This window comes from Bombus pyrosoma, linkage group LG5, assembly GCF_014825855.1.
Source record: "Bombus pyrosoma isolate SC7728 linkage group LG5, ASM1482585v1, whole genome shotgun sequence".
Classification (NCBI taxonomy): domain Eukaryota; kingdom Metazoa; phylum Arthropoda; class Insecta; order Hymenoptera; family Apidae; genus Bombus; species Bombus pyrosoma.
This window is the reverse complement of record NC_057774.1, coordinates 7,786,568-7,813,824: the sequence shown is the minus strand read 5'-3', so window position 1 is coordinate 7,813,824 and position 27,257 is coordinate 7,786,568. Positions and strand designations below refer to the sequence as shown.

At 37.0% G+C, this 27,257-nt stretch overlaps 1 protein-coding gene across 11 annotated transcripts in view; it reads right to left on the bottom strand.

Annotated features, from left to right (window-relative positions):
• Positions 1 to 25,642, bottom strand: part of LOC122567832 (homeobox protein SIX1-like) — a 59,225-nt gene extending 33,583 nt beyond the window's left edge. For 9 of the 11 annotated variants that reach the window (XR_006316904.1, XR_006316902.1, XR_006316903.1 and 6 more), the window contains exons 1-3: positions 23,377 to 25,618; positions 19,110 to 19,392; positions 16,475 to 16,709 (exon numbers count right to left, since the gene is read on the bottom strand). Coding sequence is in view for 3 of the 11 variants with exons in the window: in XM_043726892.1 (XP_043582827.1) it covers positions 16,475 to 16,709; positions 19,110 to 19,392; positions 23,377 to 23,664 (806 nt within the window). In the remaining 8 variants the exon portion in view is untranslated. Of the gene's footprint in view, positions 1 to 16,474; positions 16,710 to 19,109; positions 19,393 to 23,376 lie in introns of all 11 variants that reach the window. The other 2 variants (XM_043726895.1, XM_043726894.1) reach the window with 2 other exon arrangements.
• Positions 25,643 to 27,257: the final 1,615 nt, after the last annotated feature.

Here is a 27,257-nt window from a genome sequence, read left to right as displayed (position 1 = left end):
AACATAATAGTAGAAATTACAGAATTCATAAATATGGTACACCTAACTCGAACTATTCTTTCAAAGAAAATACAATTTCAGTAAAGTAAAATGATTCGAGCTGGACGATATTATAGCAGGCGCCATGCCCACAGTTGAAGGCGCACAAAAGGCTTGGTAAAGTAGCGCCACCCTCTTTGTCACCACGAGGTCCTCGGTTTTCAGAAAGAGTCAATATTGGCGCAGCCACCCCCGTGTACCGTCCAACCCTTACCAACGTACCGACAACCGTCGTCGGTGTCCCCCTTCGTAACGCCCTTCTCGACACCGACTCCATTCCCTTTTTTTTTTCCCCATCTGTCCTCCTCCACATCCGGGAAGTGGCATCCACCCTTCCCGAAACCAACCAACTCTACGTACACACCCCACGATCGTCGTCCACTTCAATCTGATGCGCCTCCATCTTCCACTTATGCGACACTCGATGGAACGATTTAATTAAGTCTGAATAATGGACATTTAATACTCTAGCTTTAGCTTTTTTTTTTGGTTGGGGTGCGTAGCTTTCCGACGATGTGTACGTAATTCTGTGCGTGCAGAAAGGAGAAAGAATAGGAGGTAATGATGAATTTGTGACGTGTATGATGAATGATGAGGGATTCATAGTGTTGCATTATATTCATAGTGTTGATCGAATAATTATAAATTCAAACACATTTTCCGTATTATTTCTGTAATATTCCCAAGAAACCACGGAACATACCTGGGGGGATTCGTAGTGTTGTACTATATTCATAGTGTTGTGCGAATAATTATAGACACATTTTCTGTATTATTCCTGCAATATTTCCAAAAAACCACCGATCATACCTAAGGGGATTCGTAGTGTTATATTGTATTCATAGTGTTGTTCGAATAATTATAAATTCAAACACATTTTCCGTATTATTTCTGTAATATTTCCAAGAAACCACGCAACATATCTGGAGGGATTCGTAGTGTTGTACTATATTCATAGTGTTGATCGAATAATTATAAATTCAAACACATTTTCCGTATTATTTCTGTAATATTTCCAAGAAACCACGGAACATACCTGGTGGGATTCGTAGTGTTGTACGATATTCATAGTGTTGTGTGAATAATTATAGACACATGTTCTGTATTATTCCTGTAATATTTCCAAGAAACCACCGATCATACCTAAGGGGATTCGTAGTGTTATATTGTATTCATAGTGTTGTTCGAATAATTATAGACTTAAACACATTTTCTGTGCTATTTCTTCGATATTTTCAAAAGACCATCGATCATGATTGAATATGTTAAGCGAAGAGGTATTCGTAAAGAATAGATTGAACGCTATAGGATGAAGAGATGATGAAGAGGTATTACACATCAGGAATTATCGCCTTTCGTAACTGAAATGGAAGACAATGAGGCAATGTCTCGGCAAGACAATGCTCTTGATTTGTACAGCAGCTACAAAAATGTAATTTCAAGATTTTGAAATAGAATTATTATCATGACTAGCGTTGGACGATTCGAACCCGATAGAGACCGTGAGCTAAATTCTATCGAGAAAAGTTTACGATTTGGAGAAGCCACCTATCAAAAATATCGTTGAATTTAAAAAAAGAAAGACTAAAATCCGCGTGGGTGGATACTCGGAACGAAGCTTTGAATAAGTTAGTGCATAGTATACCAAACAGAAGTAATCAAAAATAAAGAGGAATTCAGTAAATATTGAATGGAAACGTAACAAAATTAACATTGAGTTTATATCTTTTCATAGTAGAAAACACAAGTTTGAAAGTGTGAAATTTAATGTCTTGCAGACTTGGAAAGAAGAAAATTTCTGTTTGTTGTATCTTCAGTTTTATTTTACGTTATAATATCAGATTACATAAACGATTTCGTCACTTTTTCTTTTAATATTATGAAATACCTAAAAATAACGCTGAGTTTATAATTATTCACCGTTTATCATTCAATTTGAATTACATATTACACGTTACGCATACTGTGTGCGAAGATGAAGAAAACATTGCGGAGAAGATTCGTTTAGAATCTTCTTGGCTGAGAAAATTTTACTACATTATATTACATTATTGTGTCATTGATTATCGAGATGTGTACCATTAATATTCAAGTTACTGATGATCAAAGTATGAAAAATTGATACCGAATAAACAAAACTGAAAATGTTTTACAAATAATTATATAAATCCCCAAATGTAGTACTGTTAGAGATATATAAAATTAATATCGTATCGTTCATTTTGACCATTCTGGTAGTCCTAGCGTTAATTTTAATTCAACCTAATCGGAAATAATTTTGACTAATCAAGTCAACGGTACAGATACAACTGATAAAATGATGCGAAAGCTTCGATCGACAGAAGATTTAGAAATTGAATGTTATTCGATTAAGAGATTTCTAAATTGACGGGCGTTGCGGCATCGAAAAGTTCCCAATAGCTTACGAATTGAAGTACCAGCTGACCTGTAGATGTCGGAAGTTCTGTCAAAAGAGACTGGCAAGATTTACATAGGAAAGCTCAGCAAACAACACGAACAACCCAAGGGACTGACATTTCTCTAAGTAGCTTTACCAACAATTTTACTAATAGATCCAAGTCAGAATGCACCTATCGTTCCTACCAGTATTTTTCTTCCACCATTCTCAAACAACAGTCATCACATAGATAATGGAAGAGAAATAATTAATCAAGATTAATCAAGGATTTTAAAGATTACGCGTTTCCTAAAAAAAAGAACCAAAGTTCCGAAAGTGGAGTATTAATTTTAACGTTAAGAACGAGATAAAACCATACGAGTTACGAAATAATTATAGAACTAGGTCTAAAATTAACAATGAAATCGTTTTGCACCTGGAAGAATAACAATTTACGTTTCTATCGATTTCATCCGATTTCTTTTCGCCCCCCCCCCTGTGATACACTATATCGTACGTTGATCTAACAATAATAAATAACGTGACACATGAAACTATACAGGGTGATTATAAAGTTAATTCGTGGAAATCGTAAATAGAGCCACACACGTTGATTAAATGGTTGCAAAGAAAACGCGGCCAACCAACTCGCCGGGAATATCTGATCTAAGATTCTAAGCATGCAGATAATCTGATGGATAGAAGGAATAATAAAAACCTAGGATATTTATCACGCCATTAAATATTCGAGGAGGTTCAACAGCGTCAAACATTTCGAGGAAGGAATGCTTTGAAGAAATTCCACGAATATTTCCTTCAACTTCTACTATTGCTTACTTTTAATTCGTTTAAATCCGACACTTTTGATTATAGCTTTTACTACTTTACTACATCATAGCTACTTCTTTTTAATTCGCTTTTCGATCCAGATAATATTTTAAAGAGAATTCAACTTTGTTATTTCGTTATTACCCAGTTATCGATCATTTACTGAATTATTTTAAAACCATGAAACTATCATTATCGATCATAGTTGTCGCTGATGGAATTAATCTGTCATTGATTATTATAATACATCAGGTAACTTGACGAGTATGATGTTTAGGAAAGTTTATATTTTTACAAATGGCACAAGAAAATATATGAAATAAAACCTGAGTCAAGCTAAATTATGTACTTGCATTTATCCACTTTTTTCTTTTTTACACATTTAAATTTCTAGTCAAAATAAGTACGCGTATCTTCAATAGCGACAATCTTGGAGAAAGTCAATTTCCCAAACAGAATGAAATCTGCGTGTGATTTTTTATTTTTATTGTCAACTAACCTTCGCTATAGAGTTTAATAGAAATTTGATTTTAAAAAAATAATACCATTGAATGGTAGAAAATAAGAAAAAAAATACATCATTAGTTATTTACCGATGGATAAGCTTTTATTTTTACCAAATATGGTAACAAAAGATCCGTATTATTTGTGAGCTAACCTAACCTGATAAGTTAACCTATATTTTTATCTATATATCCGCATTATTCGTGAGGTAACCTAACCTGATAAGTTAACCTATATTTTTATCTATATAAACTAAGTATTTACGGTAAATTTGTTATCTCTGAAGCAGAGACGGATGAAAAAATGAGAGGGCAATGAAAAATGAAAAGGGAAATGTAAGATCGACGGCTATTGTTATAACGATCAATCGTAATGGGATTAGAAGAATGATTACAAGAACATCTCGTATTCTTGATGGAATACTTATGAAAGAATGTCCGTCAAAGTATCTACAAATAGAACGAGAAATCGGTTATCGAAGATCAATGCAATTGAGAACGATTAAGGATGCATACGACTAACGAACAGATTGAGAGATTCAAAGTAAGCATCTCCGGTTTGTACGTAATCGAATTTATCGTTAAAATATTTCTAATATCGTCGATCCCAGGTGGTTACCCAAGTCTCGATCAATTTCGCTAAAAAAATTATTTGGCAGGAATTACGTAAGAGATTGAAATTCGTATTTTTGGGTAATCGATAAATATCGGCGAGGAATTCTAATTTTCTAAGAATCCGAAGCGAAGAAATATTTTAAGACAAGTCACGTGACAACTAACATTAGAATTTTCACGGGATCGATGAATGTTGAAAAGCAATTTCCAATAGAACTAATTCTCTAAGAATGTAGAAAGTTGGAAAGAATTCTTAGGGATTGGAATATTCAACAGAATCTCGAACATCTAAATTTTCAAGAACAACCGTGCAGGATATCGAATTTTCCAAGCGATCGATGGACGTAGAAAATGAATTCGAAGCAATTAACGTTTCTCTGCGATCTAAGACCTAAATTAATTGCACGTTTGTAATTAGATTTTTAAGAAACTTTTATGGAAAAAAAATTGTTAAGAAAATTTTATGGAAAGAGGAAAAATATTATTGGAGTTTCCAATGGCTGGATATAGTCACAGGAAGAGAATTCTAGGCAACCGATCCTCCATTTTCCTGGTTGTTCCTTTCTCTAGGCAGCCCTCGATTTATCGTGCTACGAAGACGAGGGTGCGCTGACAGTGGCGCAACGAGGGTGAGGCTAGGGTGAATTTGTGTTGGCTTGGGTACATTAGCAATGTTTTGTTGACATTGGAGAACAACGACAGAGCCATTACTGGGGCTGCGACCCCAACGAACCGTGCAGCCACGACTCTTCTTCGATCCATCGAACCAAGAAACCCGTGGGATATACGCCAAGAGTTACGCAGAAGTCGATTAGCTGACTCTGCGTTTCTACTTCCGAAACGAAATACCTATTATAATTCTTCATTTGTAGAATCAAAAAATAAAAATGTACAAGTAACAATAAAATTACAAAATCTTAACGAAGATAGAGAAACCTGGCTGTTCGTAAAATCGGAAAACAATATAACGTAAATGACAATGAAATTGTAAAACATGATTAATGAACATAAATAGAAACTTGTCCATTTGCGGAATCAGAGAATAATAACGTAGAAACGACGATGAAACGATGAAATCCCAATGTAAACAGATGCTGTGTAGTGGGGCAGGTAGAAGAAAAAAAAATTTCGAAGAAAAGCGAATTTTTCAGCGAAACTTAAAATCGGTTTAAAAAGAAAAAATACCGTCGCTTGTTCGAACAATGTACATATTTTTCCTTACTTTCTATTACTTTACAGCCATTTGGTAGACAAAATTCACGGAATTCACATCATGGAATAATATTGTGTTTTTACTAATCTTTAGACACACAGATCCAACCGACACGGTATACGGACAAAGGAGGAGATTCTATGAAATTGCGTGACACCGATAGACCACAAACTGTTTTTAGGGCAAAAAACATCGCAACGAAACTTGGTTGGGACACGTCTTTCGTAGCAGTTCGTTTATTTAGCAGATATGCCGTTTCGGATTACCTCCTGTTCCGATCGATGTATTGGTTTGGCAACTAGGCGATTGCGGATTTTGTCCATACCACCTAATGACAAAATCCGCAATCACTTAGCTGCCAAACCAATAACATGCCCTATCCGATACCCAGTTAATGATTACTCGATACTTCAATGAGTAGATGAGATACAGAAATTACACGACGATTGGATCTTGTCCAAAGATGCAGCAATTTGTCCTGGCGGAATTTGTCATTTGCGTCTGATTGGCGGTTCAAGGTTATAGAGGGCAACGGTTTTGTTCGAACACTTTGATCGAATATCTTGCTCTATGTTTTTTAAACGAAGTTTCAGCTTCGCTGGAGAGTTTGAACCGTTCGTTCGTACAGTTTAAACGAATATTACGAAGCGCTGTGTCACTAACCAGTTCACAAAGGACATAACCTAACAAACACGAACATGGTACCCGGCGGGGGGTAGCCACCCACGTGATAATCAAACAGCTAAAAAATTCTACCAAATGTCCAAATTGGACAAATTGTGAATGTAAAGAATTAAATAAAAAAAAAAGAAAAAAATAACCAGTTAGGTGTTGCGACCTCTTTGAAAGGCGTGTAGCTAAAACGCGTGGCAAAAGGTAATCGATGACGAGTACTCTTGTCAAGCACAGGGTGTACTTATAATATATAATTAAGATGTAACGAAACGACTGTCTTATTTTTGAATCTTATTACTGACAGGGCTGGTCGCAGCACAAAATAATGCCATTTCTTCATGACGAGTATACTCGTCGACAAACAGCTAACTGGTTAAATCGAGTTTTCAACGTGCATATATCAAGATCGAACAACACGTTTAAAAAGTTCGTCGGAAGAATATAAAGAATAGAAAACTCGACATAGATCTTGGAATAAATTCGACGAGAAACAAAGCAGAGATTGTTTCTCCATTTCCAAGATAACATGCGATACGTTTTCCTTTTATTTCGATATATCGGGCTCGTTTTTCGTATCATAGATCGACGTTTTCTAAAACATTTTTCGTAGTAATTTGGGCAAGAACGCGAATACATAGCCCGGAAATTGAAATATAATTATCCGAGTAATGGAACGAAATGCTATCATAAAGCGTCTTATCTTCGGTGAATCTCAGAGCGAATGGTTTCGCTGGTTCCTCTATTTATTCATCGATACTTGTTGGCGGTAAGGAAAACGAGCCAAAGAGCCAAACGGAAGAGGCAAAACGTCTGGACGGCACGTAGGGACCACGTCTGCCTCTTCCGGCTTTATTTATTTTCAGCGGCGAAATGTTGTTCTTAACCTTTCGACCAGGCGAACGAGTTACGTTGCTCGGCATTTTCGAAGATTAGAAGGCGTTTGAAAGAGAAACAGCTCTCTTCCATCGACAGGATGATGATATTAGTCAGGGCCAGGGTATAATAACCACCACCGCTTTAACCTGTTAACTGACTGGTTTCTAAATCGAAAGCATTCTCCGCGCCACAGAGTTGAAACTGAACCCCCTTGTTACGTGTTTGTAGGGCGCGGATTGAGGCTGGTTACGTTAATATGGAAGAGATGTGTAAAAAAATATTTAAACAGCTTTGCTGGTAATTTCGTTTAATTTCACGAATCACATAGAAACGTTATGATAGTAAAAATATCATATATCATATCAGACGTTACGTGGAATGATACCGCACACCTTTTTAGCCAGAGGTAAACGCGTAATGAAACGTAATGAAAATAAGAAGAACAAGTCACGCGTAAATGAAAGTAAAAATGATTATATTTCTAGAAATGATACATTTAAAACTGTATTTCTAAGACTTTCTATTTGAAATATATGTTACTTACACATTACATATACATTTCTAACAAATAACAATTGAATTTCTGAACAGTGAATCCATTTGTTCTAGTTTGTGCTTTCTGTACTTACGCAGAATCAGTCGTATCGTAATTATAATCGCGTAATTAAATTATTACTTGCGAGATGTAACGATAAGCAGAATTACGTACGAGAAAAGCAACTAGAATTTAGCCGACGTAACTGGAGACTCTGTGGTTTAGTAATTAGCCTAAATACACTCCGCTGATAGCCGATATAATAACAAACAAATAAAATTTATATATACAAGCCAACCTCGTATTAATAAAGCATTACGTCACATGGCGCGATATGGAGGTATAGATGAGTTTATCTTATAGCTATCAGATATAAATCTTACTCGTCCTTTCAGGTAGTTAACAGGTTAAGTGACGCGCGTAGCACAGAACAGCGTTCGCAAGAAGAAGAAGAAAAAAAAGAAACAAAGAAAAACATTGTCGTGGCACGTGCGGCAGAGAGTGAAGTTTATTTTCATCCGCTCGTGGCGAAGAGTGCCAGGGTACAATGCAACGAAGAGACACCAGGCGCTGGATCTCTCAACGGCAGAGTTTTATGTCCAGGAAGAGACACACGGATATTTCAAGAGTGGCCCGTAGCGATTTATGGCGTCAAGTTTAGTGACGAGAGAGATAGACAGACAGAGAGAGAGAGAGAACCACAAGGTGAACTAAGTTTCACAATTTCAGAGTCTATTTTCTTTTTAATTTCACAGAGGCAAGAATACTAGTAAGATGAATCGTAACAAGCGTGTTATTAAGAAGATATAACCAACGTACTGTAATAATTCAAATTTGATTATTATCGATTTAGAGTTTGAAACGTTGAATCGAAGATTCAAAGAGTGTTTGGATCGTAGCGTCGCAGGCGCCAATGCTACGTCGAAATAGATGGAAGTTTAAAACCAGAAGATCGGACGAGAGACCACAGGAAATTCTGTAACTGTAAAGCTCATTCTAACGCGCGATCAAAATCAAAGAGTGCTTGTAGAAAACACAGTAAATGGCAAAATTGCGAGATTTCGATTTTTTATTGAAAAATGTTCTACGTACCAATGAGGATACCGTGGTATAAAATTGAAGCGCAATGTTAATAATGTCATTAGTAATAATGACTGGAGTGTAATGTCACAATGTCGCCTCTATAGAAAAGCGGACAAAAGTACCATTAAATTATTAGTCAATTGTTTGTTGACTTTTGTCTATGCCATCTGAATGGAACGTGAAGTTTTCTTTACAACTGAGAGATGTGCTACATATACAGGTTTCCCTACAGATACGCTTTTCCTGTTCACGAATTTCCACTATATTAATGCATAATTTTTCTATTCCTCGCGGAAAATCTGTTTCTTGGCGCTCACAGCGTTCTCTATAGATATGCCTTTCTTTTCCAACAATTTCCACTACATTAATGCATAGGTTTTCTTTTTGCTCCTGACAAACTTGTTTCTTGCCACTCACGGCAAGTTTCCTACGAGAATTCTTTGATTTACGAAATAACGAAACTCAAGACTCAAATATAGAAACAACAAATTAAAAAAAAGAAAAAAAAGTGGATTTCACGGTGAAATCACATACTTTTTTTTGTTATCATTTAATTTGTACTTTACTATTTGTCTAACTAAACATTTGATAAATTTTTCTAACTTAATTGCTAAATAACATGTGGATGGCTAACCCCCTCCCCCCAGCGGGGGATACCATCTTCGAGTTTGACTATGTTATTTCTTTAGTGAGGTCAGTGGGGTGTTTTCTTTTTAGTCTTCTTTCTATGAGAGTTTTGCTCGCTTCAGCAGCCAGCTGGTTTCAATGTGATATTTTTCCGCGTACCTACAGATTTCTTCTTTGATCGTTGGTATTAGATCACATATATGTATAAATCCGCAGATTTTTTCACAGCTGCATGCTCATCATCTCATTGGAAAATTTAGACTTTTCAACAAACGCAGAGCGAAACCGTGTCGTGCCTCGAACTTGAAACTGTGTCCCGAAACTTGAACTTAAAACTGCGAACGGTGGCCACAAGAAGAAGGCCGCTGTTGATAGCCTTGACAATTCGGTAGACTGTCGCCGATTGTAACCCCTGGAGCCGCCGAATATTCCCGGAGATAGCGGAATATCGTTTGTCAGAACTTCGAAATTCCAGGAACAATAATCGACGGCTCGATGATGACACGGCCGGGATGCAAAAAGTTAAGATTATGGTACGCCGAGCGAGGCAAAAACGATTATTGCCTGGAATCTAGAATTTTATCTTAGAGTTTCTCGCCTTTAGAATCGTTCTGGACGAAGTGTATATTTAAAAATAAAATTGGCTATTATTATAATCGTCATTAAAAGAAGGCGGTTATGACGCTATTGTTCTTCGTTTATAGCGATAATATTGGATTTTGTCATTAGGTGATATTGACAAAAGCCGCAATCACTTAGTTGCCAACCCAATATATTTGTAATTTGATTTTTTCAATAATTTAATAATGGTTCGTCTCCCATAAATTACTACGTAAAGTAATTATAATATTATTAGGCGATGTATTCTACATGAAAGAATCGAAATAAACGATGAAAATTTAGAGTACAGAATGTGAAGTATATTGAAACGATAATCGTTGTTAAAATACGACTACCGCTGTGATTCCTGCGGGCGCCGACTAGCGACTACCAGAATTCGACATTCTCTAAGCTTTAAACAAATACCAGAAGCTAATTGAAATTCTTTGCGTAGAACAAAACTTCACTTCTAACCTTGTTACGAATGCTGTTATTTCTCATTCCTACGTTCTGCTATTTCAATCCTAATCTTCATTTTTTATACTTTGATATCACACTTTGCGTCAAAGCTTCTCCAGTTTTTCTATAATCTTCCCATGAAACAATTGGTAGATAAGACTAACCTCCAATTTCTCTACATACTTGCATCTTTGTATAAAGATGTTCGCTAGAAAAAAGTTTATGAGTAATAGAAAAGAATTTAAAAAGCGAATAGTTTCCAAATTTTTTCATATAAGCATATCTCTCCATAAAAATATCTCACTAGAGAAGAATAAATAAGTAAGAAGTAAGATGGTGACAGATAAATAATTACCGAGAAACCGAGCGAAGCAGAATTCCATCAGCTTCCACTGTTTCAAAAATTTTCCAGCTTTTCTATAAATTCGCAAAGAATTCATAAGTAGTACATGCGACAAAATTAATAAATAACTATAATTTCCAATTTCCCTATACAAATGTATCTGTCTATAAAAATATCTCACGAGAGAAGACTAAATAAGTTAGAAATAAGATAAACAATTGTGGTTAATGTTGTTATTTCTTTACTCAGAGGTAGGATCACAATAGCTGTTATTATATTCAATGGATAAATCTATCGCACCGTTCTGAGCCAAAAAACCTTTATTACATGGACTAGGGATAAAAACAAAAGAACATCTTACACCTATCGATTAAACCTATCGATTGTAACTAGAACTATCTTCTAGTTACTATTTCTTGTAACTAACGCATCTGCATGTAGATGGCGAGCACGAACTCACGTTGTCATTTTCAACAGTTAAGTTAAAATACAAGATAAATAATTATCGCAATTTCTCTATAATTTCGCAAAGAATTCATAAATAGTACATACAACAAAATTAATAAATAAGAATAATTTCTATACAAAATATATGTCGCCGTAAAGATTATTCACCAGAAAAAGGTTAACAAACAAGAGAAAGGAATACGAGAAGCGAATAATTTCTCTATAAAAATGTATTTTTCAAAATGTAATTTCCATAAAAAAATCTAGCTACAAAAGAACAAATAAATAATAAAAAAAAAAAAGACAAGACCGCAAAGAGCGAATAATTATGGAAAATTCGAGGGAGACAGACATTGTCCGAGTTCTTCGACAAACGATCCGGGGCCTCGACAAGCTGATGTAAATTAAAGTTGGATGACGCGCGCAGGGGCGGAAACGTTAGCGGTATCGCGGGCCCCACGAGACTGGGGCGTCTCGTGGGCGTCGGCATCGGGCAAAAAACGTCAAACTGCGGAATGCATACGGTGTATACCCTTCTCTCCCCTGGGAGCTCTTATCGAACGATTTAACCAGCTCGTTTACACGTGATCCATACACATAATGCACAAACGAAGAACAGACGATTTATTCAAAAGGCTCGCGTGACTCGAAACTTGCAGTTCGGAAGGCAATAACCTTCGACAACTTCATTCTGTCTGTAAATTTTTCCATAAATTCCGGTTATTTTCCGGACGTTAATTCACGGGGGTATTGGCAATTTAAATCTCCGTTCACTTATCAATCTCAAGGTATTTCAGTTTGTTGATGCAAGTCAATTCATATTGAATAAACCAAAGTGCTCACCAACACGAAGATTGTACGTGCAACGTGATGACAGAATAATTGAGAAAAATAGAATTATTCCTTAAAATAGTACAGAATACTTATAAAAATTCAATATCATTGAATTTGTACATATTATTGAATTGAATGTATACTTTTAGAGATAGCTCGATAAAGCCAAAGTTAATTTGTACACGTAGCTAATTTCGAAATAATTTTTCTGTTAAAAATATACGACGTACTATAGCGGAATAATTGAGACTTAAAAGATACTTTCGTAGTACAACACGAATTACAATATTATATATTCAGAAACCTTCGCCCCTAATTATTTCCTCTGGCTAAAATTGTTACTATCGTAAAAGAATTTGGTAATATTTCAATCTCCGATAGGGTCAACACACGGCTAGAGAATATTCCGGTAACTCTTGGCAGCCGCCACGCGTGTCGCCAAAGAGGAAGATATTCGAGAGCGCGGATGGAATTGCGTGGAACAAAAGAGGTGCAGATAACGAGCAGACGGCGCCGTCCGAAATCTCGCGATCAGCATCTTTTTCTCTTATCGTCCCTTTGTGTTCCTACGATCCGTGCGCACGTTCGGTTACCGGACACCGGTCACAGACAACGTTTAGCATGACGTTTTTTTGCTGATCGACAGTAAATGTCGAAGCAAAAATAAAAAAAAAAAAAAGAAATCAAAAGTAAAGGAAGAAAAAGAAAAAATAATGATGACTCTTGGTCAGCTTCGTTAGAACGGAGATCGTATCTTCGTGTCAATTTTGTTCTTTGCATATTAGTGGAGCCTTCTTCTTCCAATATGTTCTTAAATTTTTTGTATCCTTTTTAAATTTCGTAAAATCACTACACCTGTTAGTATCATATCTTATTTTCGACTGTGAATTGTTATTATTGGACTACTTGTGTAAATTACATAATTTTTCATATTGTACGCATACTGTACATCTTTAAATGTTTTATAGATGCGTAAAAATCTATGGTATAGTTATCATCGATATTATATTCTTTCATTCAAAATATGCAACGTGTTGCTAAACGAAATGAGGAAATCTTCCTTATCGGTCGCCAGTCTGTAAATAAAATCTGAGTCGATGTGTTCTAAGTTTTAAATTCTAAGAGTTAACAGCCGGCTGTGTTTTTAGATACAGAGTCGGGAAGAAAAGATTCATCTGATTACTTGGATGGCTCAATTAATAAAGTACTCTCTCTGGTTTAAACAACGTAGACGAAGAAGACCGTGCTCAATTGAATTATCCTTTCTCTTCCTACGATAATTCACGTTCGCGACAAATCTTATTTGGAGGTAAAATTTTAAGGTATCGCATTATGATCTATCTCGATGGATCGCTATCGAGATACGACACCTAAAGGGCTTAAATTTTCATCTACGAATAATCAGACAATCACGCTCGAGATTATTTATCTGTTTCAGTAAAATTCACTTAATAATGGATAGATCTTTCATTTGAAAAGCTCTTACGATATATAAGTATTCATTCAGCTCGTCTTTAGTTTCACGTTACACTACTGGGTAATTGGGATGCAACCTTGGTGATTGAGGCTCGACGATAAATTCGACCGAAACGAAAATACAAGAGCGGAGCTAGAACATTTCGGGGAATTAATGACTCACGTGTGCTCCCACTGAAACTGCGCGACGAAGAGTAAAAAGGGAAGGAGAGGAAAAAAGAAAAAAAAAGAGACGGTTAACGGTGCGTGGCGATAAGAATTGCTTGTCTAAGCGGTGCAATCCGTGCCGCTTGTTTACGTTTCGCGCTGCCTCCTAGTCTTTTTGCAAGATAAAGTTGGCTACCCTGCACAACGAACCAAGATGACGGACTATGAGTCAAAAGACAAAAATCGTATTCCGTCATGGAATTGTTTCGTCTAAATTCAAACGACCCAACCTCTGTCAAATATACTCGATGCCTCGAGCTCATCGTCAATGTATTTAATCGCCTCGTTTATACATATACGCAATGAGAAAAAGTAAAAGAACGAGCGATAATCTGGAAAAAAAAAACAACGACATCGAAATACAATCCATCGATCTTCAACCAACGAAAAGGAAGAATATTCTCATAAAAGATATAATGTATATTTTTCCTAATAAAAAGAAGTGGTGAAAGTGCAACGATGATCTCAAAATCGTTTAGTGCCAACTCGATATTCCATCGATGGGGTGTACAACGAATTACGTATAGGGAAAGCATGGGAGGGTGATATGGATGCTTTGTAGGATTTCCTGTAATTAATATGCCGCGAATGATGCCATGCGTATCCACGATACCCCCAAAGCCATCGGATAGGACTATAGGATCCACCACCGCGCCTCTATATCTCACTCTTTCTTCCCCTCTGACGTCTCTCTGTCTACCTTTCTGTTTCGCTCTGACCTTCTGTCTCCGTTCATGGGAATACACAGAAGCCATAAGAAATTCGATACGTTCCCCGTGGCGTGACACGGCTGTGTACTGGACTGGGCCTCGCCACGGTGGTGCTTCCCACTTCCTCCCTCGCGAAATTCTCGGCAAGGAGGAACGCCGTCTATCCTGGCCATGATTCGCATCGATGGACTCACCAAAATCAAGGGAACAACGACTGGTTTTCTTTCTTTTGTGTATTTATTGTATCCGACCACGTCTACTCGATTGCGTCTCAGTCTATTCGTTCATCATCATGAATTTCTTATATCAAAGTTTTCTAGCCTTTTTTAAGTCGTACGACTTTCCTGTGATAACTAAATAAATTGTGACTTTCTTCCTTTGTTACATGTGGTACATATATACCCCTATATAATTTATATTATACGTATCCCTTATATAAAAAAACAATTTTAATGAAATCTGCAAAATTTAGTTCTAATCTAATATTTAATTGGTGCTAAAAATCTTCAACTAAAAACGACCACGGCAATTCTCCAGAAAATATTTCGCGGTCCACAAGTTAAGAACTTTGGTTCTATACGAACCGGAAGTTGAAGATTCTTTACTTTAATATATTCACTTATTCTGTGTCTATTTCTCTCGGTTATCAAGTTGGTTGATTGCATGCATCTAATTGTAAGTTGAAGTTTCTTTTCAGCGAAGAAGATGAAGAACATGAGAAGGTTCTTGTTATCAGTTAAAATATCACGGAAATAGAAAATTATGATACAAGAAGAGGACATAAAAATTGAACATATATTGCCACGCGGTTTCAAGGGAGTGTATTATAACGGTACTTAAATTGTTCCGAGTAGTGGAGAATTTTAACTCTTTCCGGTTAAGAAGCAAAATGGCGGTAATGAGGATCTTACGATTAAGCGGTTCGACAGATCATGTTACACCTTGAACGAGGTGTTCGTTTCGGATCGAAAATTACAGAGCTCCAGCGTGAACAGAACGGAAAAGTTAACGTCCATATAATTAAATTCGAGGACAATCTAGAAGTAACAACGGAAAAAGAAAAGCGTACACGTAAGAACCCTTATTTTATCGATAACCAGACAACGTGTTCTTACAGTGTAAATTATAAAGGTACAAGTTAAGATACGACAAACAAAAAGCGGATCACAAGACGAGAGAGAAATGCATCGCTAGTATCGCTACTAACGTTACGTAGTTATGAGGCCGTCTTCGAGTTTGCTCGGTCGTTTCTAAAATCGGATGTAGAGCAACGACCTTCCAAACAACATGAAACTCCTACGCTTGCGCCCTCCACGGATTCCACGGATATCAGCTCGGCCACTGTCGATTAACTTCTTGCAACAAGGCCATCCAAGAAAAGATATATAGGAAAATATGTATATATATCCAGACCGAGATATTATTATGGCAACAATTATATCACCACCGGCATTCCTCGTGTGTTTCCTTCCTCTCTTTCCTCCGCTTCAAAACAAGCAGACGTGTCTGGCGTATCCCGATATTTGGTTATTAGAAGGAGGTTATGTAACTTCCTCTTCGAAATGTCCGAGATGGAAACCCCTTATTCATGAGCTAATTTACACGTTCATCATGTGTACGCGTAAATTTGTCTGTTTATAAAGCGTCTTAATAACTGTAAGTAACACACCGTTGCGTGAGTAAGAGCTTTCAAATTTCCCGCCTGACTGATGATACATTTCGACGGTTTATTACTAGCATTATCTGTTTACTTGGTCGGGTAAGATGAATAAGGTATCAGATGTTTTAGCAGGAACAAAGACGATGACGGTGTATAAAATGTCAACGTTCTAAATGGTTTTGACCTCTCAAAGGTTACTATACAAAAAAGACTATTCGAAGTAGAAGGCGATAAAAATATTTGATTCGGAGATACTTATGTAGTACCGCCTGACGCTTTTTAACACAAAGCATAGTGCTATTAAGATAGGATTAATGTTGGAAATCTTAAGAAAAGAGATAAATACCTGTGTTCAGCTGCACGATCCCTTTGTCTTCGGTTCTTGAACCAGTTGCTGACTTGCGTAGTGGTGAGGCCCGTGCTCTCTGCCAATTCTCGTTTCTCGCGAGGTGAGGGATAGGGATTGGTGGCGTACCAATCCCTCAGGACGCTCCTGGATTTCTCCTTGAAGCAGTAGGACGTCTCCTCGCCGTCCCAAATTGTACGTGGCAGTGGAAACTTGCGCCGAACGCGATATTTTCCTGTAATTCAAACACTTTTGGTCAATTTCGTAAATAAAATATTTCAAATAAATTTACATTGCATTTATATTATACTTCACTACTACTAGGGGTAACCTCTACAATCTTCGTTATACCTAAATTCTAGTAATAAGCTACTATTGTAATCTTTTTTTAAATATTACTAATTTTAGGATTTTTATGGATTTTTCTTGTTCATAAGCAAGATTACACGCAGCTATCATTAATTACAACGAAACAAATCCCCCACGAGGATTACACGATATATACGAATAACAGTAAACCTCTGAATTACGAGAGGGTATTTTTAAAACGACGCAACAGTGATGCACGCACGGCGTGGTTCGATTTTATTTCCGTCGTTTGATCTACAAATATCGTGCATTGTTTTGCATTCTCTTTCGGCTATCAATTGCCATCGATACAGGGACCACGAGAACCAAACACATAAACAAAAGCTTATATTTCCAAGATTTTTTTAAAAATATCTTTCTGGCGTTTCGTTAACGATATAATGAATTTACAGTCGTGTGCAAAAGTTTTCAGTTAGATAGACTTTTCACTTTATATTCCAATAGTGGTGCTTAAAAATTTTTTTTATTAATTATTTACACAATTGTTTATTTTTGCATTGGATATAAAGCCAATTATCCTTACCAATCCCGCAAATATTCAATACTAGCTAAAATTTAAAAAATCTAACAAATGCATCTGAGCGGATGTTATTCACATCACCGTAAACAAATTAAATCGTTTGATAATTAAAGCAAATTTATACAAAAAAGGAAGAAGAAGACTACCGTTGGTGACCGGCTTTAAAAAATTTTCGGTCCAGCCATAAAGACCTAACCTAAGTACGCTAAAAAAGCCATGGCTAGCAATGATGTCGTAGAAATATGGCGAAATATTCTAACAAAGCAGCCGGAAATCTTTACAGATTCGTGTCACACGGGGGGTGAAGTAGAATTTCTCTTTTTGCTCTCTGGTTTTAGCAGCATACAGAGAGAAAAGGGGAGAGGGGAGAAGGGATCAGATGACAGATATTGGTTCACAAAAGTAAATAGAAAGATCTAATTAGAATGTCAGCTCGTTAAACTCGCCTTCATCCCTGTTTACAATGCGCGACAGAAATAAAGCTTGCAGGCCTCGGGCGCGAAATTGCGGCGCGAGGCTTGTTCCCTCGCGAGATGTTTCCTTTCCGGTGCTATTATAATCGCCGATAAATTAAATCCTGCGTAGTTACACGGTTGATTCGTATTTTTAAACTCACTCGTTTCATCGATGCTTAAGTGAGATCACGAAACATCGAGAGCAACAACGAACGCGAAACATTCGAAAACATTCCTTCGCAATGATATACTAAACCATACATTCAACTATAGAAGATAAAAATAAGTTATGTTTTACGCGTCGAAGCTGTGTAAAAAAGTTACTGAAGAAGTTAGATTTCGTATTCTATACGCTAGACGGCTGAACTGTCACATGACCAATATGGCCGCCAAAACAGTTTAAGAAATGTCATATGTTTCAGCTCTTAGGTAACTGTGACAAAATGAACACAATGTTAGATATATTTTATCTAAATATCAGTTGAATACTCAAGGTTCCTATATTACACTGAATTAATGTTACTATATTTTGTTAGATAAAATAACAGCACAGAGTTTTGTATTCAATTGTAAAGTACCTATAAATATATTTTCTAAAGTTATGAAATGCTATTAATGCTCAAGGATATGTCTATTAATAGAATGGACAATCAATACAAGAAACATATTAGTAGATATAGATTATAGATGACTACGATGCGATTAATCCATTAAGGACCAGGCAATGGTTTATTATCATAATGCTAAGAATATCCCAATATCTTTAAATATTATACAATTGTAGAATCTAACTGAAAGAAATAGTGACCAAAAAAAGGTATTACGCAAATTCTTGGAATTCCTTTTCATAGTCACAATGTTGAAAAATTGATTTGATAATGTAAGATGATTGAAAAAAAATACTGTAAATGAAATGTCACGTTAATTCAACGCTTGCCCTCAGTGAGTTAAACTAAAAACCCGAAAACTACAATAAGCAAATAAACAACATATAGGTTAGGCGTTTATATAATCTTAAAGATCAATTCATTTTGAACGAGAGGATAACCTCGCGCTTTAATTTAGGTAACTACAATGCAATTGAACTGGAAACCAGGAGCTATAGTTACAGAATAAATAAACAACATATTATGCTTTAGTGCCTTGAGTCATCAATTAATTTTAGACAAACGAGTAACCTTCTACTTTGAAAGATAGCACATAGTACCCGTGAATCTTTCATATTATTCATATCATATTTCAGATTAGGCGACGCATATTTAAATTAATTTGAAGAAAATCTTATACTAACCGACTGCACCAAGAGGCCTTCCTCTCAGTCTCTCGGCCTCTATGTAATGAGCCTTGAGCCAGAGAGCTTGCAGTTTTTGATGATTGTGCGGACTGAACGTATGACTCTCAAGGATCCTGTACAACTCCTTGAAGTGGCCCCGATGGAAAGCGACAATTGCCTTGGCTTTCAGCACGCTCTCATGGCGATGCAACCTAGTGCACGCCGGCAGGGACCATAGAAACCTGCCGAGCCTCTCCACGGAGCCTGCTTGTTGGAGAACCTGGACAGACGACACCATCGCCTTGAAGACGATAGACAGGGGGGGCACACTGTTAGTCGGCAGAACTCATCCCGATCTCCTCTTATTCTAGTGTATCTTGTATGTTTCTCAATCGTAATTATTTCGTCTCGTATCTGTTTCTTTTCGCGAAAAGGGTAGTCTTATCTTTTTCTTTTTTCCATCAATACAAGCGTAGATAAAGATCTGGGGATGGCATGCTGTTCATTTATCGAGGAAGATCACACTTTGACAAATTCATTGATACGTAACGATGGCGTCCGAGTATCAATTTCAAAGCGATTCAAGGAAATTCGAAATAATTTGAACGTGATTCGATGCTTAAAATTCTTAAAATTCTCGAGTTGTTAATGTTTCGATAAACCCTGAAAGTCTTGATAGATTTCATGATCATTATAGGAAGAATATTTCCTATATCTTACACGCTTTTGTATCAGATATACAAGAAATCTACTAAAATTTTCAAGACTTACCAAAATTTTCACAACTCGATCAGAATATACTAAATCTTTCAAAAATCTCAAGTATCGAATCGCGTTTAAAGTGATTCGAATTTTTCGCAACGTATAAATATTCAAAACGATCGAAATGTTTGAAAGCACATCGTTATTGATATGCCCTTTTCACGAGCTATCCTCCGATGCCAAGACTCGTAACATGTAAAGAACAAAATAAAAAAAAAGAAGAGAACACCGTAAAATTCTCATTACACATGAGCATTAAATTAAAAAGGAGGGGAAAAAGATAACACGCTGTGACGGAATCGATACTCGATTGCTCATTACAGGCAAATTACCAAAAACGAGCGTCCATTAAATGCGACGGTGGTACGAGTCTCGTGCACCTGCCATGGTTACTTCTTCATTCGCGTCGCCGGGTGCCACCTAGTTTCCAAGCGCAACGCTTCTGACGAACGATTAATCACGAAATGTGTAAGAGAAATCCAGCCATATAATGAGAAACGAGCCGCGACGAAAGCCCAAGAGAAATGGCCGACAGAGAGATCTGCGATCAGACTTTAACGACGGTGTAAGAACGATTTTCGATTGGCCGACGACAAATCAAACCGACATGCCGGGGTGAACTAAACGGTTAAACGATTTCGTTCTGTCTCGTTTCATCGCGTATTTCCACCGCGAGACTCGAGGATCGATTTGTCTTCGCGCGCGCGAGAACTTGAAGCACGCGATATATACACACGGTAGCGCAAAGAAACGACCGGCACCACCCGGCGAACCGCTAAATATCGATAGATCGTTCTTTCTCGAACAAGTCGATTCACGCCGGTTATTTCGAATGATACAAGACAACTAGCGCCCACGTCTCACGGAGTTATCGCAAATTACACACGTAACCATGGTAACCGGTGAAGCAACATCTCACCAAATGTCATGTATTATTACTGGACTGCTGATGTTTATATTTTTTGGTGTGGGGGGAAGAATTTGAATATACAAAATATGTAAGATATACATGTACAGAAATATAGAAACTATCTGAAGTAGAGTACTGACTGTGATATTTAGATATTGAAAAGTACATTTATGTTTCATAAACGTTTAGATATTAAATTTGAATAAACATCCGTAAATATCAATTGGATGAATGTATTGTATAAACATCTATAGTCGAGTATTACTGACTTCCAAATTTTAACTTTAAAAATTTCAAATTAAATATCTCAAATTTTAAATAAAGATAAATCGTTTGATCGTGGTAAATGTTTAAGATACGGAATGCTTTTAACCGAAACGATAAGTTTGAATTATTGTGAGGCACGATCGTAAATGCACTAGACTCTTTAAGCCTCTCTATTATGACGCGGGCGTAATTACCCGTTAAACGATTCCATTCCGAGCGAACAGCGGGGTCGTTTATCGAAAACGCAAAACGTAGTCATAAATTAAACGGAATATCCATGTGACGTGGGCAAGGAGTTAAACGTCTAGCCGTATACGTAACGCACTGATGGGAAAAGTGTAAATACATTATCAACGTTCCTCGCACATTCCTTCTACAGACTATAATGCGCGCCCTAATTTACTAGTGGTTTATATAATTTACATAATTTTGTAATATAAGTAAATACTTTAATACAATTAACGCTCGCACGCCCACTGTCAAATAATTAGGGCTGCCACTAAAGATTTTTTATGTTTTATAGTAATTTTGAATATTTCTTCACATGATATATTTTTATAGTACTTCCGAATATTGCTTTCCAGAAAACATATAATTATTATGATTTGTATGTCTGGATATTTGAATTTTTATTAGAAAATAATATTTACGAATCTTAGCTCTTTCATTTTCTTTATAGGTACCTATAACTTGTGATGTCAGTACTGATTTTAACGTATGTACTGTCCAACAAGAATTTTTTTTACTATTGAATAAGTATTCCGATAAATTCCGTGTTTTTCGAAATGTTTTCTTAACACTTGTGTATAATTAATCGAATTTTATACATTGACAAGTGTATATATTAAATATTAAGTAAATGAATATTCTTTCTAGGTTATATCTTTTTAACCATCTTCATAAAAAGATAAATTTATATAAATATTGATAATCAACGAAATGTTTAAAAAGCATCATAAATATTATCTTAAAAATTGAAATTAGGAAAGATGATTTCTGGTCAATCAATTTTCAATTAATTTCTGTAAAGAAGTACAAGCATTCATGGTCGTGCGAATGTTAAATAAACATTTTTCAATATATATCTTCCTCCATTTTTAATTCTCGTTTGTTCCAATTTAGACAAAATGGCGATCTCGAACCAGTGCCCCGAATAAAATATTCGGAACACGCAAGTAAAATTCCGCCGCGCACATGTGGGCTGCTCGATCAGTTCAATGCGAGAGGAGCGTAAACGTCGCACACAAAACAATTTATGGTTGCAGTAAAATCGTATGAACTCCATTAGGTGTGTGACATGCAAGTGAATCTTGGCGCGCGGTGCTGTACAATGTTGTGCTCGTGGAACATGGCCCGGGAAAATAGAAAATTTCAGGGACAATTTCATCATCGCATATTCGCAACGTACGTAAATTAAACCAACGAATCCAGTTAAGCATCTTACGAACAAGCGTTTTCGCACTAGCCAAGAGTTAACTGCTATTTCATGGGTAATTTTATCAACGTTGCGAATTTTACTTCTCTATTGTTCTCGGATATACAGATAACATTCATATTTTTAAATGCTATATACATACGAACAAATAAAATAAATTATACGGACGATTAACTCTAAAACGACGAAATGAGATATCCGGGGATTCTACGAAATTTTAACTCTCTGCCGTTTTCCTCCCTTCTTCGCATTTATGATTCTTTAGACATCTTTTTTTGGAAATACTTCATTTATAAATTATATTTAATACTAGAATCAAACGTTTAACATAGCTACTGAAATACACCACCCATTTTGAGCCATATAAATCTAAGAGAAACAGCACGATTAATCTTCTCCGCGGAGGTGTAAATAACTTTCAAAATATTCAAGTTTCATCTTGCTAATTTACATCTTGGTTTACAAAATAGCAAAAAGAAAAAAATCAAAAATTTCAAAGTTATCTAAAGAATAGCATATATAAATAAAACTTTCAAAAGTATTCATATTATTTAAAGTAAATTGATTTCTGTTCAATCGTTCAAAAGGGCTAGAAACGTCTCAATTCGCTTGATACTTAATTACAAAAAGGAAACAAAATCACAAATTACATTTCACTATTATCTGCAAGCACACATATCTTCTCCGTTTAAATATTTTGTGGGCCATCAATTTTAAACGAAATTTGTGTAGTATGGAACGTAATTAAGGAAACTGCACCTTGCACCCTTCCGTCGGACACTCGTTGTCCAACACCGCGCGCGGAATCTATTTTATCGATCGATCGCACATCGATTCGAAGCAAATTCAAATCTCAAATTCCAAATCTACACTCAAACACTATATCAAAAATTGTTTAACTGAAAACTTACCTCACAAACACAGGCGACTTGTTCCTGGGTAAATCCAAAGCTGGGAAGTTGGCCATTGCTTCCGCTACCGCCGCCGGCGGAACTCGCAGGACTATCTTGGGGGCTGTAACTGGTTGGTCCTGTGGTAGGACCATAAGTGGTCGCCTCGACGGGTCCAGCAGCGTGTCCCGTAAGCGGCGTCGGTGTCCCCTGAGGGCTGTAATCACCGGTCGAGCCCAAAACATCAGCACCACCAGAAGAAGGTCCCATCGCACCTCCGTTTCCGGTGGTTCCTCCGTAGGCCATCATCGCATCATCTCCGGGGCCCACGGCGACCCCTTGCACTCCGTTCCCTCCACCCTCCACCGTGGACCACTTTTCTTCGGTACACTTCGTTTCACTCACTATTTTATTCGATTTCTTCTTCTATTCCTTCTACCAAGTGATATTAATCGAACAATTAGTCGATCGATTAATCACCAATAATGATTGCGGAACGCATCGATCGCTCAGCCGACGGACCAGATTTGATTCTTTCGAGAATCGTTCCGACGGCAGATATTCAGCTACGTACCAGCCACCGGCGGTGATTAACTCGTTCACGATCTTCATACCTTTCGATGGTCATCCACGATGCTCCTTCCTCAGATCCAATTTTCTTCGAGACATTTTCTTCCAGTTTATCTTCGCCGTGTTGCGATTAAACTTCAATCAAGCTTCGATCTTTTAATCGTGTATTTTAGTTTCTATTATACGTAACGCTATAGAAATTGTTTCTTCGATTTGACAATTCTAATCTAGAACCGACATGCAGCCAATGCGTGTATGTATTTAAAGCGTGCCTTTTAACGAAGAAAAAGCAGACTATAGGATAATATATTAGGTTGGACGAATGAACACGTTGTTTTGATTGTATCGATTAGTCGAAAACAATTGTTATAAAAAGTTTCTCTTTCGATATACCTCTATCGATATATGACCCGTCCGTCTACTTAAAGTGGTCGAGTATACTTTTCAGTTTTGATCGAGTGGAGAGTACATATGATAATATAAAAGAAGAACGCGCCACACTTGTGACTGTATAAACGCGTCAGAATATGCAGGAAGGAGATATTTTTAGGCTACCGCTTGGTAGAGAGTTACTGCAAGCACGAGAAGCTGCCGACGAATTCCAACATGGGATGTTTCTCGTGTTACAAGAGTAAAAGAAAGGATATACTCGATGGATATACCAAGGTGGAATAATAAAATCTCACTCTAGTTATTCTCTAATCTGCTTTGAGAGGCTGGGTGTACTGGAAACAGCGGAGAGTCTAAGGTGGACCGATTGCTTCACTTATCTCTCTCTTTCTCTATCTTTCGCGTATATGTTACATATACAGCGTATTCCAACGTGTATTTCTTTATAGTCGTCTCTATCTCTATAGTTTCCCTCCGTCTTACATGTACCACGCACGATTATCTTGCGTTACTGGCCCCGACTAGATCCGATTATGGCAAGTTTCTCTTTAGAGCGCCAGGTGCGCCCTCCTTCAAGATTATTCTCCCTCTTTTCCCTTCGGACTCGCGTCTTTTCTATCTCCTCGTGTGGCAGGTTGCACCGTGAAATCCACGGGCTCGTGTTTCCGCGGCCCGTGGTAGCTGTGTATTTATAGGCGCTTAGTATACTCGCGTACGAACGCGCACTGGCTATTATTAGGACCGTGTTAAATAGTCCGTTTTCTCTGTCCTCCTCTATGTGTCTCGTTTTCGATTCTTCTTTTCTTTTTTATTTAAAACTTCGACTAGGAAAAAACCCTTTTGCGTATCGATTCTAGCTCTTGATTCTATTATCGAGAAACACGCGACACAATGGATGATGTAGCACTTGATTGGAACGATTCGTGAAACGCACTGTGTGTTGTTTATATTACACTCCTAACACCTAACACTCCTTACTCGACAACACGCGACGCGTCAATCGTATAATCAGTACCAAAAACACGCGCGACACCGCAAAGGGTACCAAGGATTTGTGGCGACGGAGATTGTTCGAAGAATGATAACGAAACGTCAGATTTACACACTCCCTCTCTCTCGTGACCGGGCGAAAGAGAGACGTTCTCCTACGCACGCACCAGAAGGGACTGCCGCTCCGGCGTGTTCCGAGACTGAGACACTCTGTCATGCGCAACTAAGCGCCGATTGGCCGAGGCGTGGCCCATCTGACAGCTACTCGATCCCTCTTCTCATTGGCTGCTGGGCATGGCTACGACCACCATCCCGTCTCCTTATTGGTCGAACCTCCTATGGTAATAAATAAGCCTCATTACACCCCCGACTGCTATACCTTTCTTTATTCAATGTGAATGCAGCCGAAGAGACACGCAAGTAAATCGGACGAATCCATCCCAAAACGAACATATTTCTTTCGCGATGCTCGTTAAGTTCTACGATTGGCTCGGTGTTTAATTGTCTTCTATGAATATCTCGCGCGCGACGATACACAGAACGCGTGGAATTTGTTTCGATGGAAATCGTAACCCGTATTTGGTGAAGTTCACGCAAGACGTCGTTGCGATAGCTGCAATTTCGAAATCGATCACGTCAAAACCTCTTCCTTCTGACCACTTCGGACCATGAGATCGATTCATGAATTATTGTTAAAGCCAGAATACTAATTTGATGTCAGGAGATTGGATGACACGAATATTTATGTTGGACAGAGAGGATACTATTTTTATTTGTCTACTATTTTTTGCTGTCGTTATTTTCATTCGATTGCACTTTACGTTGTATGACGTTAAATGTCATCTTAACTTATATTGGGATATAGGATGTATCGTATTATAATGAATGAATACTATAATGAATGTAATTTGTTAACTCATATGCTTTTCCTATTTTTCCCTCCTGCTAATAATTTGCATAAACGGTTGCTTCTAAATAATAAGGTTATTACTGTTTATACGTAATAAAAGAAATAAGATGATGCAGTAGCTACAGAAAGCACATGTTTGTACACCATTGTATTTATGGACTTTCGTACTAATAAATTTAACCGAAGTATGTATATTAAATTTTGTATCATTACTACAAAAATCGTTTGTATTGAAAAATAAGGGTATGTGCAAATATTTCTTGTAACAAAGGGTACATGTATGTAAATATGTATTTCACTGCACATGATCAAAGTAGTGCATAAGAATAATAAAACAAATATATGACGATACTGATGAACGATTCACAAATTCATGGACACTAGAAATACAAAAAGGAACCTTTCGATCTGGCACATGTCAAGGAAGTCACTTGTCAATGAATTCTTTTTCCAGGAAGTTCCGACGGCACCGCGACTAGATATTTTTTTTGTAATAACTATCGAAAGAGGCCGAGACCCACGGAAGTGACGAAAGAAGAGCAGAAGGGTTCTCGACGATAACACGTGCGAAGCTTGAGAAATGTCTCACGTCAATCAGAAAAGATAGAAAACGGTGTGCGCAAAACAAACCGCGTCCTCGTTTCGTTCGAACGAAACTTTTGAAACAAGACATACCGAAAAATCTGGTTGACAGACATTATTTTAGGAAGCAAAGCCGTGTTTTTACAAAAGTCCTCGCAGTCTGAGAAAATAAGATGCCCTTTGTCCTTCACGTCATATGATCTTTCTCAAAATTGAGTATTCATCTAGCTAAGAATTTTCAAAACACGACTTTGAAATATTTCACACGATTTTACGTTTATTGAGATGTATAATTACATTTTTTATAAGCTGTATATATAAAAAGCAAAATGCATTAGAGAGTATTTTTTATGTCGTGAAAAAGAGGTTATGAAAGATAGATATGAAGACCACAGGAAGAAACATATGTACATCTTAATAAGTGTTGTCATTTTATGATTAAGGAGAAATATTTTAATAT